The sequence below is a fragment of the Stegodyphus dumicola genome, chromosome X1 (assembly GCF_044657685.1).
Source record: "Stegodyphus dumicola isolate Sdum_Otavi_A_Nest chromosome X1, ASM4465768v1".
Taxonomy (NCBI): domain Eukaryota; kingdom Metazoa; phylum Arthropoda; class Arachnida; order Araneae; family Eresidae; genus Stegodyphus; species Stegodyphus dumicola.
The window spans coordinates 205,926,679-205,949,230 of record NC_140780.1 but is presented as its reverse complement, the minus strand read 5'-3'; the positions used below and the strand labels follow the sequence as shown (position 1 = coordinate 205,949,230).

Below are 22,552 nucleotides of genomic sequence, written 5' to 3'. Positions count from 1 at the left end.
TGTCGATGAAGAAAAGAGTGGGTACATTCTAAGTACGAAATCCCTTATTTTATCAGTGGAAAAAATCCTGATTTATTTTCTAGCATAGCATGGGCACCATTAGTATACGGGTACACATAACAAATAACTGGGATATCCAAGTCCTTTTTCGCAAAGAAGTCCTTCACATATTGAAAGATCTTTTCCTGTCGTGGTTGTTTTCATGTTTGCACAGAACAAGAAATCTTCAAAAATCATTATTCCATTTTCTTATCTTTGGCAGCTTGGCCGTTAATAATAATTTAAGAAATAACCCTAAAAATATGGATCAAGTTGATTAAAAAATGACAATAGGTAAATAATATAACATAAGTATCCTCATTATTTATTATGAATAGAGGAGAAAGCAGGTTACGAACGCAGAATCACTGTAGAATGCACTCAGAGTTAACTAGCGATGCAAAATGCGACTGAAGTTAACAATATGCGTGGTAAATCTGTTATCGACACATGGGCAGCAAATTGTTTTTGCTCTTGCGCCAAAATCATGCGCATAATTTTCAAGCAATTGACGTTAAGTATAGTCGCGGCAAATCTGTTATCGACGCATGCGCGGGAAATATGTTTTGAACCAGCACCAATGTCGTGCGTGTAATATTTAAGCAGTTATTTTATTTATTTTAAACAAGTCTCTAAACTCTTGGAATATTCTCGTACCCCTTGTTGGGAACACAAAGAACGATGCTAAGGTAGGATGTCTTTGTGAAGGACCTTTTAAAGGAACTTGGCTTATATGCACGGGACTCTTGGGAAAAGCCGCGAAAACCAAGTATCAGTGCAATAATATCTGTCTGTCTGCATGTTTATGTGTGACGGTTTTTTCGACCACGATAACTCTTACACCAAACTTTATAAAATTTCAGTTTCCTGTATTTAAGCTTTCTGCATTGATACAAAGAGTTGATTAGATTTGGGGTAAAGTTGGATATCTGGAATTGAAAGCTTTACGGAAGTGGTAGTGCGCTTGAAACCCATAACAGTTTCTAAGGAAAAACTATATTACAATGTAACACAAAACTTTTCAGTTTTAAGACTTTTATACCAATGGCAAAGATATATTAGTTTTGGGATAAAAATGATGAACGAGGAATGATACATTACTTAGAGCTGTGAAAAGATTTTCGTGAAAAATATATTATGTTATAATTCAAAACTTAGCGAGTATTGTTGAAGCATTGGAGAATAATAACGACCATTGTTTACTGATACCTAAATTTAGCGGAGGTAAACGTGTAAATCAAAATAAATTTATATTTGTCGATACTATAAAATTAATGTGGAAGAAAATTAAACTATGGTATTCGTTCCAAGTATTTATTTTAAATGTAAACATTTAATTTTCTTAAACTGAGATACAATTAAATTGTATGTTATTGAACTGCCCAATAAAATAGTTTTTAATAAAAGAAATAAAGGGGCAAATTTTTGTTTATGTTAATATAGTTAATATAAATTTAGTAAAGCCAGTTTTTACTCATTGACAGTTGTTTCGGTTTGATTAGAAACTTTTCTCTGCCTCGGAATGGCAACAGTCTGAACTTGACTTTCGATTCCTTTAATGCAGCTCGAACGCATCAAACATGATACAGCTCAAACGCATGAGATGTAATATTAGATTAGATTCTAGATTAGATTAATTTGTTTGGTATTTTAATAAATTCTTTTTAAAACGAGATTGAGTATTGGAACATAGAATTATAACTGAACCACCACTTATAGAAATTTAGATTCATCATAGAACGTAGTTAAACGCGCAGTTAGATGCATAGGTAGAGCCATTCGTCTATTAGATTAGTGTGCATTAGTGCGTACACCAATTATATCTAATAAACTGAAGTTTTTATCTAGTGTTGCATTTCATAAAGTGAAATTTAATTTATTTCTAGCTGAATTAACTTTTTATACAATTATTAGATTAGGATTATCTAAAGTAATGGCACCAATATTTTCATAAACAAAAATTTTAATTATTTCTAGTTAAATTACCTTTTTGTGTAATTATTAGATTAGGATTCTAAGGTAATGAATCTTCATGAAAATATTAATGACATGTTTATAGCATTTGGAAAACTTATAAATTACTTGTATGAAACTTTTTCAGCATACCACCTGTAATAAAATTATAAATTAAAGCAAGTTACGCAGTTGTAAATCACAAAATAAGATACTTGAATGGCACTTAAGGAAGAGAATCGACTGTCAGATATCCCAAATTTTGAAATTAAATATCTCGGTCAATTTTGATCGTACGGGAATCAAACATTTTGTTTTTTTATTTTTCATGATGAGTGTAAAATTTTCCTAAAATTAACTAAAAGGAGTGTACAAAAAGTTAGATTTTGCAATTTTTACAAAATTGATATTTTTTAATGTAAAAATGTCAAAACATGAATATTTGTCTTCTTTAAAAACAATAGGAAATTTACAATAGGAATGCAATAGGAAATTTACATCTAAAAGTAACGTTTCCGGTAATAAAGGCTGGGTTTTTGGACACGGATCAAAACCATATCAAAGCTGTTAAAAAAATTTTAGGTTACCACATTACCTGTTTTTTTTTTTTCTATAAATTCTTGAAGTTGTTATTTTTAAACTTTTGGTATATCTGCAATAAGGATTCTTTTGTCTGCAAAAGATATATCTGAACATAATATTAAAGTGCATTCTTTTAATAGACAAGCTGAAATCTTTAAAAATATTCAAGTTAGCTCTATCTTAGTTGTGTATTTCGCTTTCATAGGTAACTGTGCATTTCTGAAAACTCCTTCATTTCCAATAAAAGATTCTTTTGACTGAAAAAGAAATAACGGAACGTAACGATAAAATACATGCTTAATGATAAACAAGCTGGAAACATTAAAAATATTCGCCTTACCTGCACCTTAATTGTCTATTTCTTTCGCTGGTGTATAAATTTAGTTTAAAAAAAGAAACCAAAAGACCTGACTACTTTTTTTGTTTTGTTTTCTTCTGTTCTTCTTTAATATTTCTTCTAATTCACAGAAACGAAAATTATCAGAGTGAAGTGATTACCAATGTAAAGTGAAGCTCTGATATGAAACGTAAGCTGCGTATGATTATTAGCTAACCTATGCGTTAATGTCGCATATTTTTAAGATGAAAGAAGTTCTGAAAGAAAATGAAGTATCTCTCTACTGTATGAGTAAGCAAACATAAAAAATGCACTGTAATTGGAATTAAATTCAGAATAGCTGAAATGTTAAGTTACTGTTTGCTTAAAATGTATCTCTTGTAACGCAACTTTTTTTACAAAAGTAAATATGAAGTGACATAACGTTGAACAATAATAAGAAAAATCATGTTGATACCAAAAATTGTGGAATATGTGAGTGAGTATTACTATGGAACTTGTTTGATTTTGATTAATGTAATGCATTAGATCTGGTTTTGCTAGTTAATTCTATAACTTTTATTCTGAAAACATTAATATTTCAATAACTTTTTGTACATATTTTAAATATTTTTTAATAAATAGCGAAGTTACGTTTATTCATTTTACCCCGTATATCATCATCCTTTTCATTAAATGATATTTCGTCATCGTCAATTCGAGACATTTTTCTTCCAAGAAAAATGGTTCCATCAAGTTTTCAATATGCTCGCTTCCATGTGTAGGTTCATCTACGCTTTTTAGTTCTAGGCTATTTTTTCCCAAAGCCGATATACATAACTTTAATATCTTCTATCAGCTGTCTTTCTCCACCGCAGGTTAAAAGAATTAAGCCTGACGCCATTGTAATAGTGTACAGCTATGTACTAAATACAAATTTTTTCATTGCACTTGTTCTTTTAAAGTTTTCTCTGCTCTTTTAAAAGCTTTACTTTCCCCTTTTGAGTCGTTTACTGCATTTTTTAATCATTTGGATCTACAAATTGACCTGTAAATAAAAGACCAATAAATGTTACTAACTGAATATAACATAAATGTGTACCTACACTGTGATTTTGAGTTTCATGTGTAGCTAAATTAAATAAACTTTTCATAGTTTTTTTCAGGGCTGTTGAGTCTATATAAATGAATGTTCTTTCAAGATGAGCGGAGCATCTTATGTAAAGTCTATTTCTCTCCCTTTTTCCATTACCTCTGAAGTGCAATCCTTCTTTGTCTTCGTGGTAGTAAATTCGCAAAACTATACTTAACTGGCTGCGGTTGTATTTTCGATGGCTGAGAAAGTCTCACTGATCAGTATGAGTTTTCCTTGGCCGTAATGTTGTCTGCTTTGATAAGAGGTAAAACCCTCACATACTTACTGGAAATATCATCAGAAGTCCACTAGAGTTTCATTTGCAATTGCTTACAAAAACTGAGGCTCTTTTCATTCCCATTTGCATTCTAATATATAAACAATTGTGATATAAATTAAGTACACAGTTATCATTAGGCTTCCTCTAAAAGGAACGTCTGTGCACTCGAAGAAGATGTTTTGGACAGAACTTACTATTCCAGAACGTCCTCATTGAATAAACCCAACTCCAACCTAGTTTCGATTCCTTTTTCTTGTTGCTGCTCATCGGCGCTTAGCATCTGGGGCAAGGTGATGGTTTGCCCTCCTTTGGAAAAGGTCCAGCGTCTGTCGCAAACTTCATCGCAGCTGCCTTTGTATTATCTGCTAGCATCACATCAAGAACAGGCTTCTCATATAATGCATAATTTTGTTTTTAATATTTTTAGTTGATTCTGTTTAATTTTATCTTTCCTTTTTTTATTTTACCTTAACAAAAATCTTTAACGTTTCGTTTTCGGTTACTTTATTCTCAATCTAACTTTCAAGATCAACAGCTTGCAATCACAAATGAATTGAAATTTTGGTAACAGAACGAGTTTTCAGAAAAAGGGCCGCTGGGCAAAATATACTTTGTAAAGGGGGCGATGAGCCAAAAAATGGTTGGTAAACTATGCTGGTTAAAATTTGTAAAAAGAAATATTTATCACAAAATATTCAGAAAGAGAAATAAATAACAGTTGCATTTAATGAAACTGCAGCGACTTCGCTCACCATATGATACATGGATTTTTCTGCCTTTCATTTTAAAGCATGCTTACGGGTCAACTGTATAATGCGTCACAATTCCAGCGGATCCAGCATCTAGCCTCACACCAGAAAGTACCACTGCAGTAATGAAATGACTGTGCTAACTGTCTTCAAATATTTTCATTTAACAACTCCTAAGAGTGTTCTACAAACGTGCCACAAAAAGCGAGGTAGTACAGAGATAACGCTTGCGTCTTGGTTAACTAAGACTTGAATAGGGTTGGTCAAATATTTTTAACAACGGGCAAAAAAGTCTTTTTAGTGCATTATGCGAGTAGGACCATCATAGGATGCGATGGTGCTTGTGTGACGATCTTTCGCCGTGCCTCTTCTGTTTGTCAAGACGACATAGGCCACACATATTCTCGGTAGATTTTTTTAATTGAAATTTAAAATAGCATTTATGTACTTTATTTCAAATTTTTTACCTTAAATATGTCCTAGAGAGTGAACACAAGTTCATGACAGCTCTGCATGCTGGTCAACCAAGGAAATATAAAATGCATACTAATTGAATTCCGCAACTTTCTGACTTGCCAATACTGCTCTCACTAAGCTCCCCACCAAGCCACTAGACCTTGTATCAATATCAGAATCTCTGATTTTCCTCCCATTTTTCAAGTTATCCATAGTCAGTAGCCACTCACAAATGTCCGATTTCTTCAACGTGTGTATACATTTTAAGTTGGTGAATTTAATCAGTATTTGTTTTCATGATAATTGCTTTCCTTTTGTTCAGGTCGGGATATTTGATTATTTTATTGCTTTTCTTAGACAAAGAATGAGTATGATTGGGTTACTGGCTTTGCCAGTTTCACTAAACACGGAATTTGTTTTTATTGGTCATCAAAGGATTACACATAACTTGTTTCACTTTTAAATAAAAATGTAGGTGTTAAATGTTCTTTCCCTAAGCTTCCTTTCCTGGTCAATCTTTTTAACTCCACAATAATCATATTTAATCGTTTAATTTCTAAATTAAAACTGCTAGAAGTATAGAACTATATTCTTCCGCGGATGCAGATGCTTTCCATTGTTCTTAGCTTAGGCTGACCGCGAATATGCTCATGCGTATATGCGCATATCCACTGTAACAACAGATGAGTACTCGTGCTGTTGATTTTGAAAAGAAAGGAACGAAAATATCGTTGCAACGAATTTCATGACGAGCCAAATTAAACAATTTAAAGGGCCACGTTCAGTCCGCAGGCCGGTTTTTGCTCATCTCTGCATTAGAAAGTTAGACTAGTAAAATAGGGATGTCTGCCGACAGATGTCGCTGTCAGCGAAGGTACGATGTGCGCTGGCCTCCGTAGTCACGTTTCGTACCCTAGGAAACGTAAAATTTAGGAATTGTGATGTTATCTGTAATTCAGAGCTTAAACTGCACCAGAGTCAATTTTTGAAAAAAATCGTAATTTTAGCCAGAGCGCACCGGAGACCTAAATAAGAGGGCTTTGCAAACTTCTTTAATGTAACTGAACCGCAGTTTCACCAGAAATCTGTTTGTAATCTGCAAAATGTTATTTTTAATAAGTTAGCCTTAAACATCAATTCTAATTTCTGAATGCAGACCTGTCTTTCGGACACAAACTTAAGACTTTTAATGCGAAAAAATGCCCTCCCCGCATGTAAAAGGTTTGTTCTTCAGAAAGTGTAATAAATTATAAGAGCGCGTAAATTTTTCGTTCCCCAGAGTACTAGAAGTGATCACCCTAGTCATACACGTCCAACGCTAGTGACTGTTCCCTGAAAGACAGACATTTTGGAACGATGCAACCAAATTCGGGAACGAAATTTGTCAGTTATATATAGCCTTACGTGTGCTCTCAGCGAACCCTTGTATTCGGGGAAAATTTTTCCCTTTCACATTTTACTTGACAGCTTGAATTACATCGGCAATGGATCGTGCTCAGATAGCCTCCCATTTCTGTTACTGTTTCCAGCATTCTGCTTATTTTCATTGATGACGCTTTAATTGTTTTATCTTTATCCATTGGTACGGTGGGAAAAGAATGGCGTTTCTATCGTCTTTGAAATAGTAGATGTTACTTTATAATTCAAGGCTTAAATTCAACCGCAGCCAGCGCCGCTCTTTCTCAATTTTTGAGTAAAATTGTAATTCCAACTGAAGCCGCAAACAGAATAAGGTCTTGAATTTTATTATATTATTTAACACTATTTATCATTAATTTAATTCTTAATTTTTCTCAAAATAAGGAAAAGCCAAGTCTTTTTTTTTTTTTTTTTTTTGCTAAAGCAGCAAGAAGAGGGATCTATGGCTTATCGCCCTCGAAATTGATAAAGTTTTATTCAAAATCTACGCCAAAATAAGTTTGCTGTTTTGTCTAATTTTGAGTTTTACTTTGGAGTGCTTCTCTTCCAACTTTTTCCCTTAATATCTTCACATTTTATTGAATTTTAATGATTAATTATTTAATCATATTAATTATTTTATTGGTTATTTTGCTCATTTATTTTTCTACCTCGTTCCTGACGTCCTGCCGCAGGGCTGCGGGACTTTTAATTTTAGAAAGTAAGCCCTGCTCTAATTTTACATTACGAAATATAATTCATGTTACCCTGTCAAAAATTAAATCCAGGGGTTTGGAAAAGAATCCCATAGAAGTGACTATATTAATGAGAGCATAGTAAAAAAAAGTTATAAAAATTATTTAAAATTAAACAAAATTTCAACGAACGTTTTGCCTAATTTTGAGTTTTACTTTGGAGTGTTTTTCTTCCAGTTATCTCTTTATATTTTATTTAATTGTAATTATTTTAATGATTAATTACTTTTACATTAATTATTTTTCTATTTTGTTAGTTATTTTACTCATTTAGTTTTCTTCCTCGTTCCTGACGTTCTGTCATAGGGCTTCAGCACTTCTAATTTTCGAAATTGCGCTCTACATTGCGCTCAACATGAATTATATCAGGAAATATAATTCATGTTGTAGAGTCATTATTTAGGATTATCGATGTCAGGAAGCTGAAAAATGTGCAATGCTCTCGCGGGGACTCGAACCCTCGACCTCTCGAGTACATGCCGAGTGTGCTACCGTTACACTACGAATGCATTCCGAAATGAGTGAGAAAATACCTTATAATGTTACCCTGTCGAAAAAACCAGGGGTTTGTAAAATGATTTCCATAAAAATGAATACATTAATGAGAACATAGCAAAAAGGAATTATAAAAATTATTTAAAATTATACAAAATTTAGCGAATTGTTTACTTTCCTAAACATTTTATTAAAAATTTCTAACTTTGGATTACATTGGTGAAATACTATGTTTCTTTTTAACCTGTCTTAAAATATTGCTTCGAAGATATAGGGCATATTTTCTGCACAGTAATTAAATATTTCAGTATGTAGATTTAAAGATTTCATAGAAAATGTTTAATAAAAATAAATGTGTTAAAACTGTTATTTGGAAAAAAAAAAAGACTTGGAAATGAAAATTTTCTGTTTAATTTATTTTTAACTAAGAGTAAAATAATAAAGTTTTAACACCAATTAGCCCAGTTGTCATTTTATTTTACCTGTACTTTCACTTCTCTTTCGTCATCTCCAACCAGAATGCAAAGTAGTTGAAGTATAAATAAACGCAGTGTTCTTGAGTTTAGAGCTTCTGACAGGAGCTTCTTAAGAGCTTCTGACAGCATACGCTGACGATCCTCTGCTTCGCTTCCCTACTTGTGGAATTTAACTTAGTTCCTTAATCTTTGGCTAGCCACTTTTGTTTCGCAGGGCGAAGACAAGGCTTAATAGGATATGCTGAATTTGTATTTCGGATTCAGTTTTAGTTTGAAAGTATGTTATGAATGACCGGCAAACAGCTGAGTTTTTCAATCTGTAAAAATTTCAATCTGTAAAGTTGAAATGTTAAGAAATAGATTTTATTTTAAGTATACATTTTAAGATGTAATCCCTCTATTTAAAATGTAGGCGAGACAGTAAAAGTCTGACAGTATTTACGGTTCTTTTGACGCGATTTGGTACTTTTAAGTGTTGAAGATCAGTATAAATATCGATGTTAATGTGGGTAAAAGGCATTTATTTAATCAGGATTAGAGTAGTTATTTTATCGCGGTATCGCGGCAAGAGTTTTAGAGCTAAGATTTGCTTATCAAAAATCTTCGAATGTAAAATAAATCAATAAAATTTTTTAAACTTTTTCCTATTATTTTTTTACAGTTCTGTAATAACTATTAGCTTTCCCTCTAATCTAGCAATAATTATAGATAATATTATTTAGTAGTGTGTAGAAACAAGTAACACAAACGCAAAAGAAAATAAAAACATCTAAAAATGGAATTTAAAATCTCACAAAATTTTAAATAAAAATTGAAAATACATTAAAAGGAACTCAGTGCACTAAACTACATTAAAAATATTTATTTAAAATCGGAAGCGATCCTAAATGGTCGATCACTCAATAAATCTTAAATCATTTCTCAAGTACGCTAAGGTCTAAGTAACACTTCGGGTAACAAAGATTGAAGGTGTTAAGGCAACAAGAATCAGCGTAATATTTGTAAATTTAAAGCAGAAGACTTTCACTTCTGCATCTGAAGAAGAAGGTTATATGTTTAAACCTTCGAAACTAGTCTTGGAAATTTACGAATATTACGCTGATTCTTGTTGCCTTAATACCTCCAATAAACTCTAGTATCTATCAAAAATGTTTTCGGATAGTGATGGGCAGCATTCAGTGTGTTTGGTATTTATTTCTTCGGGATCACATGACACTTAGTTAGGGATCACATGACACTTCGGGATCACATGACACTAAGAAAGAAGTCAAATGTGTATAAATAATCTGAGAATAGTTATGTCCCATCTTTAAACGAGAAATTACAACAGCATATCCTCTTAGGCTCATATCGCACATGCATTTGTTTCATACGAGCAACTGTTTCGGACAATTGTTCTGTCTATTTTACTATTGAAAGAAAGACGAGCGATTTTTTCTTTCCTTTCGCAAAAAATTGCATGTTGTTCGTTTCCAACCAATCAAGCTATCAGCTTGTTTGTAACGGAGACCCACTATTCCTTTTACATGTTAACCCCAAAGTGATCTGTGGTGATTGGCTGTTGTGACAAAGCAGAAAAAAAATCTCAAACAGTTGTTCTTCCAAAACAAAGGGATGTGCGATAGCAGTCTTAGGAAACCAGGAATTTATCGAATGAGAGTTTTCAGTTATTTCCTCTGATTTGTTCCATTTGTATAGTTTTATAATTTTTATTCATCGTATCTTTTATAAGTCCTGCTACAGCTGAAAATAGTATTGCATTTAAAAATGGCTGCGCAATACCTATCCCGGAAACAATTTCCGGCGCAGGTTACAGATTGAACTACGGAGAGCACTCATTAGAACCCCATGAGTCCCACATACAAGTAAATCTAACATAAACGATACCCCCACTGAAACACCATAGAGGTTTTTCCTACCTCCAATGTGTGAAACGCATGCACCCGCCCCTTAGGAGGACATGCAAAGCCATCCACTTGTAATTCAGACCGACAGGACTAGCCTCTCTGTGGCACAATTAGCAACGCAGCTTTCAGATGGAATGCAAATTGTTCACTTATTTTGCAGTTTTTCTATATTTAGTACCAAGATTATTTGATACATTTGTTTACATAAAACTCTTTCTGTTTAATTATGGCATATTACGTACATTACGTGAACATAATCAGATTATGTAGTGACTGCTTAATCTGCACTTAAAAGTTAATCATACAAAATTACATTGCGTAATATGAATCACATATACCCATTATTACATTGCAAGATATGAGTCACATATTATTTCCCACTGCAATAAAAACTGAATGAGAAGAGAAAACAGCCTTAACAAATACAAATAATAATTGTTATAACTAATAATTATAATAAGTGCATAAATATTCTTATAGCTATTAGTATTTACAGTTATATGGCATAGAAATTTTAGAATGATGACATATTCACATATCGTATTTTGGTATATGTTCAATCTAAGTAATCTTATGCAATATAAACTAAACAAATCATAAGAGATTCGCGCAAAAAATTACAAATAATATTGAACACTAGTATATAAAATAACAGTTGAAGCTGCACTGAAAATCCAGATGGATAAGTAGGTAAAACAAAATTCTCATTGTTAATATGATCTTAATTCCGCATGAAAAAAAGATATACTGTGCGCACTATGAAATTCCTTTCCTGATAGTAGTGTTTATCTACATTTAGTATTGGAATTTGTTCGCTGTATAATTTTAGTATCATGTATATTAACATGTTAATAGCATTTACATATTCATCCAGAAATATTAATTAGAAGATAAATAATAAGAGACAGTTTACAATTACAAATAATAATTGTACTGAAGCAATACTAAAAATAAATTATTAATATTGAAATACTCCTAAAAATTACATATATTAATATCGTTTAATTCTCTTCAGAAGAATATATATATATATATATATATATTAATCTAATGTTGCTCACTTGCACTTGCCTATTCAGCACCTTCAGTGGAATATTTGGTGCAGTTCTGCATAGCTGCTCGATATTGCTTAAAATAAAGGATGAAATGTGTTTAATTCGTACGTTAGAAATAAAAATTTAATCATTGTATTTCTGATTAATTTCAGCGCAAGCAAGTTGAACAGCTCTAATCTAGTACTGATTTCATACTGTTCAATACACTGAACACAATAATAAACAAAAGTATTAATGGCAGATTATGATGCTACTAGAGATTGAGATTAAAAAATGAGCTTTAAACTGCGGCTTACATATCTTCTCTTTTAGCTAAGAATTGGATGGTTTGATTTATTTAATTATGCGAAAGCACTCGAGGGCTATCTGTCTAAGGGAAGGGATGCCTTCGTGGAGGACTTTCTAACAAAGAATTGGATAATGTTTTCTATTTTTCCTTTAGTTGTCGATTCGAAATGGCAAAAATTCAGGCGTTTTCTCTTGGTTCCTTAAAGTGGTATTCCGAAGCGAAGAGACACGTAAAAATGTAATATTCAGGATCGTCCTTTTCTCCGCACGTACATATCTGCGAGTGAAATGTTTTTCTCATTAAAATGTGCTGGAAAAGGGCCGTTACCTGCAGTGTATCAGTTCATCTGGGCATTCCGTATTCCTGTAGTGTATCAATTCATCTGGGCATTCCGTATTCAATCTTGCTTCTTCTGTATTTTTATAAAAAAGGAATGTTCTTCTGCACTGAGTTACTTCTCTCCAGAAAAATTTCTGAATTTCTCCAGAAATTTTTCTGGAGAGAAGTATTTTCTTAGCATAAAATCTTGAATGTTTGCTTTTAAATATGATTCGTGCCAGGGTTTATAATCTGGCTGTGCTTTATCATTACAAGCCGCATTTTTGGCAAGGCAACCTGCTTTTTCATTCTTCTTGTTACCAGCATGCGCTTACACATATTCAATGCATATTTTTATTCTCTTATTGTTTCTTACTGTTGTAAGTATTTTCTGCACAACTGGGATCTTATGCTGAATATTCTTTAAAGTGTATATTGAGGATAGAGAATTTGTTTTAATTATGAATAGTTTAATTTTGTTTTCGATGGCGTAGTTTAAAGCTCATTTTTTAATCTCAATCTCTAGTTTATTCAATTACGCTTAATCTGCTTAAGTATAGTATTGCCTGTGGATATGTGGAACTTTTTCTCTGTAATCTCATTTGGGGTCTGTACAACACACAGACTGTTCCCACACCATCTTCGCAATTGCATCTATCGAGGTATGCTTGTGAGAAAGAATGTAATACAAGTGAGGCTTTACATTTTAATTAGAAGTCCGTATTTTTAGCCGAGTGAAGTTCATATTTATGTGCCGGAAGTTCATAATACCATAAAATTATGTCATTCATTGGAGACGTAATTTTCGAAATCTATGTTCTCTCTCATAAATGATAGACTAATGAAGTGATATATTCTTTCATTGCTGCCAGAACGAGGGAGAGATCCAGTAAAAGAAGAAAGTGCTGCATTTCTGTAGCACCTTGTAATGTTCAGGAGGAATGGCCTCTGAATGGCTTGTAGTTTCTTCTTTTTTCTTTCAGTCATTGGCATTACCCGTGCGCTGCTTCATAGGCTGCAATTTTTCTGTTTTGCAAAGCATGTGAACAACCAATTGTTTCACATTACAATAACTCACCAAGTTTTAAATTTTAGTCATGCCTTGTCGGCCGCCTACTGCGTGGATTACTAAAGAAATGAGAAAATCTCATTGCTTTTTTCTTTAGACGGTAATGAGGGAGGTACACATGGACTGTCTGCCTAAGGGAAGATATAGTTTAAAGGAGAATTTCTTAAGTAAAACTGGCTAGTATTCATGTTATACATGCAAAAAATAATTGAACAGCCCCCGACAAAACTTATTTTAACTTGAGATTATTTTGATGAAGGAAATTTTAATTAAAATTTTCAAAGTTGATGAATAAGTAGGAGTTAAGTTAATAATTCCTCCAGTGAAAAAGGAATTAAAATATTCAAAATAGTTCCTAATTCCTATAGTCACTCCAAATATTAGTGGAAATATGCCAGCCTGTAAAGTGCACACTTTGTAAATTGCATTCGTGTTAAGTAATGTAGGCTGTAGTTATAAATAAAGATTTTAGCTGTATTTACTTTCTGACTGTCCAATACAGTATTAACTGCAAAGTAAATGTGTCAGAACGATAACTACCCCTAGATGCTTATGTCCTGACTATATAGAAACAGCATAAGAGTAATTTAAAGAGCTGCACTTTACTGCGTTACCGCTGTATCTTCATTCTCTAATGTTATTTGCAATTTCTATATCTTCCAAGAATTCTTTGAAAAGCCGAAAATATTAATAAATGTATGGCATTGTTAAATAAAATAATTATGGGTAAGAAAACTATTATTTATGTCATTCTGTATGTAGCTTGTTTTGAATGTTTGTAAATGAAGTAATTATTTTTTTCTTTTGTTCTCACTATTTTAGCACTGAATTGCAAAAGTTATCGAACACAACATACCTTCTCGATACACTGCTATCAGAAGACAAGTACGACAGGCGAATTCGACCAGGAATTGGTGGTATGTAACCCAGCTGTTAATTTTTCTATATATTTGCTTAGAATTTGTCGAAGCCCAAAAGAACTTAAATGCTTTCATATAAAGCTACTATTAAATCAAATAAATTCAACTAATTTTCCAAAATATTTGAAATACCAGTATGAGAAATTATTTTCCATAACACAAAACAGGATAAAGATGGGTATCAATCTGCACAACTTTACATTCGTAAATTGACGTGATGGAAATAGAAAGAAATTCTGTAGCAAACACAGAAGTTAAAAGATAAATAATAACAAGCTTCCCATTTCTACTAAAGTCTGAGACTCCTCAATTTCCCATCACAAATTCTGTGTTACATGAGTTGCCTAAAACATTATCCTTAGCTTACATACCATTCTGGCAGAAATTACTGACGTTTAATACCAACGTCCTGATTGCCCTTATGAAATATGTACAGTGCTTAGGTCTTCTTAAATACATTCACTTATCTTTATCTGTACATTTCTCTTTGAACAAATTTTGAAATGAGTGAAGTGCATCTGCGATAATAAAAACAGTTGATTTCCATCCAAGCTCCCAGACCTTTAGATTACATTAATTTCCAATCGATTTCAGTTTCTTCTATGATTTTCTGTTTTCATATTAGTTTACTGGCGTATATTATTAATTTCAAACCTTTAAAAAATAATGGTTAAAATGTAATACTTTGCTTAATTTCATAGTAATTCCTTAGAGCTGATTTCATTGTCGGAGATAGAAGATAATTAAATAAGTCACTTTTCAATTTAATCTTGTTTTCCTTCATCGGTCTATCAAATGAATAAATGTCATTTATTTATTTGATCGTGGTATATATATATATATATATATTGATGGATATATAGCTAAGTAGATATATATATTGATGGATAGATAGCTAAGTAGATAGATATATATATAAAATATTTAATATACGTTAAATTAAACAGTTTTTTAAGATTAAGGTTCAGTATAATAGTTTATCTGTTAATATAAGCCTATAGATCTGTTTAAATGCGCGGGATTCAAAAGTCTTAAGAATAATCCTGCAATGACCATTCCGAAAATCCTTTATAAGTAAGAAAGCTTCAGTGAAGCTGTTTATCCTAAAAGCACTTCTTGAAACAACACCCGACAAAAGACGTAAATTAGAATAGTTTTTCAGAGAGAGAAATCAAACATTTGTTCAGAATCATGGATGAAAACGAATCATTGAAGAACAAGAATTCATTGAAGCCACAGATAAGCTAAAGGCTCATTTTTAACAGTGAAGCCTCATTAGCAATTTAAATATAATCTGAACTTGATTCATAATCCGTAGTATAGTAAACGGGTGATATTTAGAGTGAAATCTTGTACATTAATGATGTTTAATGCGTAGAACTGAATATTTTTTTTTTCAAAATATTTTTTCGCACACGGATTTTTTTAAACATATAAAAGCATTTTACCAGTAGAAATGAATTAAAACCTGAATGTTACTTTCTCTTCATATTGTCAACGCTGCTGTATACCTAAATATTTCTCCGAGGAGAGCAAGCTACCTTGAAGCAAACGTGAAGGGAAAGAGCTTACATTAATTACACATTAATAAAATAATTACATAAAATTACACATTAATTTCATAAAATTACACATTAAGTTCTATTAAAAAAACATTTCAGTCTTTTTTATATATTCGTGAAAACAGTAAATTACGAATTGTAACTTGTGTTAAAATTTTTACTTTAAATACATTTATTTACGGAACTTTTAGTGATTAAGATGAAAAGGACATGAATATCCTGTTTTGTGAGCAAGCGTTAATAAATTGTTCAACAAGTACTTAAACATCTAATTAACATTTTCACATGTTGAGGGAATTACTTCTCATAAAATTAATGACACAAGGCAAAATAATAGTATACGCCTATTTTTATGACTTAAAAAAGAAACTGCTATAAATTGTATTCCATTGATTCCTTGCGGAAAACTATTATAAATCGTATTCCACGGTAAAACTAATAAACAACTTTTAAACTGTTACGTTCATGTTGTTCATATGCAGATTAGCAAACATTTATTGTTTTTACTTGGAAGACATTTAGGCTGTTGTGGAAGTATAGGTATAATTTATAGAAGGATTTAATTCTTTGCCAACTTACACCTAAATCATTCCGAATGTGTGCTCCTTTATACTTGTAAGGGCAAAGTAACTTAAAAATAGACGAAAATGAGGTATTGTAATTTGCAGAAGTGTTTAACAAAATATTGATAAGTGCTGAAAATTATTTAAAAATAGTTAATTCATGAAGTAATAGGCAAATGATATATTATTTAATCTGTAACGTTGCGCGCCTCCAACTTGCACGCAACCAAGGGGTGACTGTGAAAACTGGATAAAAGACAGAGTCTTGTAAAGGGTTTAAGTCCCTTTTTATTCAACGTAAAACTTTACAATTGCGTGCTCTTGACGCTCACAGACTGCGCCAACTCGGCGGTCAAATAAAAATAATAACCTGAAAAGAAACTAAAGACAAGACTCTAACTACGAGGCTCTCTAAACTAACTAACTCACCGCGTTTTACAATACCGCTGCTAATTCAGCAGACTTGAAGCTCACTTGAACGATTAACACTACTTCCCGCCAAGCACATAGGCCGAAACGCGGGGTTCTTCAATTTCTCGCTAACTACCTCCGCGCTCGTGAAGTAAGAATATCACACACCTAACTCGTTTCCTTACTATTTAAATCATAATACTTCCGCTGATAATTTGAATCCTTGCGCGTTCTACTCAAATTTACATATTCTGGCATTGGCAGTTCCAGGGGAAAGTAAGGCTTGACAGGAAAGATAGTTTAAACTTAAAATAAATGTTAGTTAAAATAAATATAAACCCTACAAATCTTTAAAAGGCGTATTTTTTAATTTAATATCATTCTTTCTGTTTCCTCATTTCGTCCATTCTCATTTCGTCCCACGATGCAATTATTCCGCTTTAATTACAATATGTTTCCATCAGTTCTTCCAAACAATCTTAAAATAAAACAGTTTTCTTAAAATGAAGTTTTTCAAATAAATTTAATAATTTTCAAAGCAACGAAGTACTGTCACTAATATAACGGCTAAGTTTTGCAAAAGCTTGATTAGCTGGTTGGATTTAGAGTTCAGTTGATTGAAGTATAAATATAATTTACATTGTAACCTTTAAATTTTCCATAATTAAATTTACACTGAATTAAATATTGCTATTTATCCTTTTTAGAAAGATTTTAGAATAAAAATTAATAGCACACTTTTTCAAGCAACTTCAAATAAGCTAGAATCAATGACAATATTCATTCAGCATAGAGATTATGTTTTTCATTTTATATCCCTAATTTTAAGTATTAAAAGGATCATGAATTTCTCTTAGGCCAATGTTTCTCTAACTATGGTCCTTATGGTCCTCCTTGATTTAAAAATAAATAAAAAAAATAAAATAAAATTCAAATAAACAGCGTATACCACATTCAAGGGAAAAATCACAGAATTTGAAAATTAATCGTCTATCACTTATTCTCCCAAGACCGACATTTTATGAAATTTATAACTTGTTAACCTACTTATGGACTTCTCACTCTAGTGTTATCAAAATTTCAAGGATTTTAAGCATTTTGAGTGCGATGCTTCTTGCCATCGCTTCACTGCACATCTGGAGCCGCTGGTCTCATTACCATTGAAAATATACTATAGTGAGCAGTACAGCTGTGCTTTAAAAATTATAATTCAATTTTCTTATCTGTGTGATAAAAGGTTTTGATCATAAACTCTAAAACAAATATACAGTCAAACCTGTTATTGTGCGGTAGATAAGGACTGCACAAAAAAAATTCAGAATTTTCATAAAATTTTTAACAAATAATTTTTTACAGCACATTGGAGAAATTATTTTTGTGCGGTGGAGACAGCGGCATAAAAAAGTTACATGTTTCATACTTTTCATTTTCGGCGTAATTTCTTTGCATTCACTATATTTTTCGAGAAAAATAATTAACGAAAATTTAGCATATACCATAAATTTTTGCATAAAAAATATCTATAAATATAATTTGAATGAAAATTACATGCATTATTTTTAATAACTACTCAAAGGTCAGTCTTTCTTCGAAATTCCTCCACGATGCCATTTCTCCCTTTAGGCAAACAGCCCTTGCATGCCTTATGCTATGTAATAAAAACTTAACCTGACCTATGTGCCTTATTACAAATATTTTAACATGCATAATTTTATATTTACATTTAGCCATCAAATTTCCAACTTTTGATTTAAAACACCTTTTAGGAAACATAACATTAATTATCAAATTCAAATCTTCTAGTAACTATAGTTTGGCAGAGCACTCAATACCTCTTATAGCGATTTTACTCAGCTTAATAATTCTGCGATAATATAATAAATAATAACTATCCATTTTACATTTAAAAATTAACCTCATTGTCATCAGATCAATAAAAAAAGGACCGCACAAAACAGAATGGACTGTACTCAAATCGATTCGATGTATGTGTCGATCTCAGACTAAAGCTTACTAGTATAGCATTAAAACACAGAACAGCTGTGCTAGGATCGGCAGGCTTCTCCATCTCCTCATTTGTGAGGACCAACATTTATTTCACTTTTAGTTAATAAAGAAAAGATTATCCAAACTCTGACAGCCTTGAATTATTAAAAACGAATACAAATTTTCGTCTATAAATTTAATTACTTAAATATCGATATAAAATTAAATAAATTTTATTTAATCATATCTTAAAAATATAAGAATACTGGTAGTAACTTGCGTTAAAAAATTGCTTTCGAAGGGGATAAATTTAAGTGGTCGGCAGAATAATCTAATTTACACAAGGGGTCTCCACCTGAAAAAATCTTGAGAAATGCTGCCTTAGGCAATAGTTCTGGGGCATGATAGCTGTTATCTGAATGTTCAGGTTATTCAGATGTTCCAAACTTCTCTATATCAAGAAATATATTTTTCTATTTTTAGCAAACTTCTCTCCATCAAGAATTATATTTTCTATTTTTAGCAAACCAGTATAAAAATTACACTAACCAAATACAGCCTGTCATTTTTGGAGGTTATTCAAACAACATAAACTGTTGCTTTTGTGTAGAACTAAAATACTTCACCAGCTATACACCTGTAACCAACTTCAAAACATAGCAATACAATATATTTAAGATTTACTGCATTCATCTACATGTTCAAAACCCTACATTGCACGACACAGATAAAATTAAGCGTAAATTTCTCTAAATAATATATCTTTTCCACAAATGCATGATTGTGTTTTACTCTGGGGGACTGTTATATTTCTGAAAAAATGTATACTCATTATATTTTAGATTAAAGGAAATAGTAAAATATAAAATTAATGTTTGTATGTATATATCTGAGCGCGTACACACACACTTTGGTGTCGTTGCAAATTATACGTGTATATGTAATGAAATTAAATAAATGTGAAGAAATTGTTTTTCTTAAAAAAAAAAGCGTTTTTTTTTATTAATGTTCCTGTTAAAACATTTTATTCAAGCGGTAAAAAAGATATCACATTGCCCTAACATATATAATTTTAATTTTTATTTGATTCGTTTCGTAAATTTCTTCTGAATGCTTAAAACAACTTGTTTAAGGAAAGTTTAACAAAAGTGATGACGAATTTTGATAAATGTTTTCCTAATGTTCTGGTTAAATCAATCAGCTTTTCATGTTGTTTGAACAACTAGATCTTCTTTATGCACTTGAAACTTTGCAAAACACGATGTTCAGCTAAAAAAAAAAAAAAAAAATAGTGCTTTCAGCTTAAGCTTGCCTTCGAATCTGTAATGTGTCTCAGAACAAATTCGCCAAATGCCTGTATTCTGTGACCAACGATAAGCAAAAAGTGGCCTTTAAATATATAGCAAGAAATATGTTGCTTTTGAGTTACATAGTTGAGTTGCATATTCGTCGAGTTACATATTTCATGTTGAATACCAAAAATGAACAGATCTGAAGGCTAGCTAAATATTGAGAGCGTTCCAAACTAAAGTCGTCAAAGCCGGCATTGCATACTGTGGCCAAAGATAAGCAAAACAATATCCCATTAGTATAATAGCAGGAAAAACATAGTTTACAAATTGACGAAACATTCAACTTCAATTACATGCAGGTGCGAAAAATACTAGACATTGCCTTTTTGTTACTTCAGTTTCCCTTAACTTGCATAACAACTCCCTTAACCCTCATGCTTCCCGCTATATATCCATAAGACATTTTTTGCTTATCTTCGGTCGTAGTATTTACTTTCTGCGTTTTACGATTTAATTTGGAACATCCTGTATAATATAATAGCTTTTCCCTGTTAAAAACTTTATAATGATATTATAGTTTGTTATTAATCACGATAACAATAAAAACTCCTCCTTCATTTTACATTGTTTGACTTATAAAATATTATATTTGGAATGCAAATACTTAGTCGTAGAATAAAAATGTTTCAGAGTCTAGTTGAAACTATTTACTTTAAATGAAGCATGTAAATGCTTGATTCCAAATTAAACAAGTGAAATCTTCGTACATATATTTAACAAAGTTCATTCTAAAATTCAGTTTTATTTTTACTAAGGTGATCCAACGGTGATTCAAACAGATATAGAAATTAGGAGTTTTGGTCCAATATCAGAAACAGAAATGGTAAGAAAACACCATGTTTTTGCTTAATGTGTGAATAGTTCATGACTGAAATGTGTGTCAGCATTGTATTTTATGCATCGTGTTATTTGTAAAACCATTTTATTTCAGCTTAAAACCTGATAGAATTTTAAAAAAAAGATAATTAAGCTCTAAGTTAATAAAGCGTTGACTGCTGAAGACGTATTAACAGAGTCTGCGAAAACTGAGTATACACCAAAATGTTCCAAGTAATCAATTCTGATTAAGTGCAATAAATGTTTCATCCCATATACCTAATAAATGCGTTCATTCATATCAGGTATAAGGATGTGAGACGTTAGGTATTTTTTGAAAGAAGGAGACTTGAAAAATGAGCGACGCCCTCGCCGGGAATCGAACTATGGACCTGTTGAATGCGCGCCCACCGGGCTGACCACTACACTACGAAGACATGCTAAGAAGGCGGGAGAAAAACCTTATAAAGAACCTTATAAGAAAAATGCAACTTGAACTTGAATTTAAATGAAACTCAAAATATTGAGAATGATGCCACAATATTTCTTCACGCTATTTCCAGCTTATAAATATAAGTACTAGAATTTAGTTACGTGAGCTTTAGCTCTTTTAACAACGTTCAGTCATCAACGGCACCGACTCCACTTTATGTTTGCAGCTGTACCGGCTGATAATTTCTCCCGATGTTCTTGCACAGCATTGTTCAAATGAGCTTTTTTCTTTATTCTATACTTTTTTTCACTTTTTTCGAGTACAGAATGTAAGATTTTAATGACTTTCATTCCCTTGGAATTGGGCAGAGGTGTATAGTTATTGCTTACAATGGCAAAGACCACATATCTTTAAGACACAATAACACGCCGAATAAATACTAATTCAGAAGTCAAACAACAAAAATCGGCGTTATATTTACAAAATTTTCACAGGACTAGTTTCGATGGTTTTACCGAACCACCATCTTCAGCTGCAAAACCGCAAATGAACAAGATAACTAGTCCTGTGAAAATTTTGTAAATATAACGCTGATTTTTGTTGTTTGACTTCTGAATTACCACATATCTTTATCATGTGTCATACATTTCAGGTTGTAATCTTATTGGAAACAAATTTACTCCCAAAGCCAAATTAATAGCATATTTTATGGTTTCTTCAGTGTTCGAAATTGAACAAAGGGAATATTTCACCACAAAAGATTTTAGTTTATAGAACTCGCTTGCGACGTTGCAGTCCACCTCCATCACGGACCAATCTCTATTTTTGACTGTTGGAATTAAAGGTCTTGGATCAAAAACCATATTTTGTTTTCTTCAAAACAATGTACCAACAATAATGACTAGAACTGTTAAATTTTATGTCATCAGTTTCCTTTAGAAACTTTGAGTATTCAATAACTTGTCTCAAAAACTGAGAAGAGCGAAGATTTCTTGCGACTATTCTACTTTTATATATGTTTTTCATATGATTAATAATCACGATTTGTGTAAAATAGCTTGCCTATATTTTAGAAGTTTCAGTAGTAAGCTATATTCCATTTAATTTTGAATACAGCTAATTTTATCACGTAGTTTATCGTTTTGACCTGTGCTGAGAAATTCAATCTTTTCTATTGAACCTATGCTTTTAATTAGTCCATCCATTTGAAATTGCTTGCTAACTTCCTTAATTCCTG

The 22,552-nt window shown here is 31.8% G+C and overlaps 1 protein-coding gene across 1 annotated transcript in view; it reads left to right on the top strand.

Annotated features, from left to right (window-relative positions):
* LOC118188970 (gamma-aminobutyric acid receptor subunit alpha-6-like) overlaps positions 1-22,552 on the top strand; it is a 102,594-nt gene that overhangs the window by 31,761 nt on the left and 48,281 nt on the right. Inside the window, exons 2-3 of the mRNA XM_035359501.2 lie at positions 14,095-14,189; positions 20,822-20,889. Of these exons, the coding sequence (XP_035215392.1) occupies positions 14,095-14,189; positions 20,822-20,889 (163 nt within the window). The remainder of the gene's footprint in view (positions 1-14,094; positions 14,190-20,821; positions 20,890-22,552) is intronic.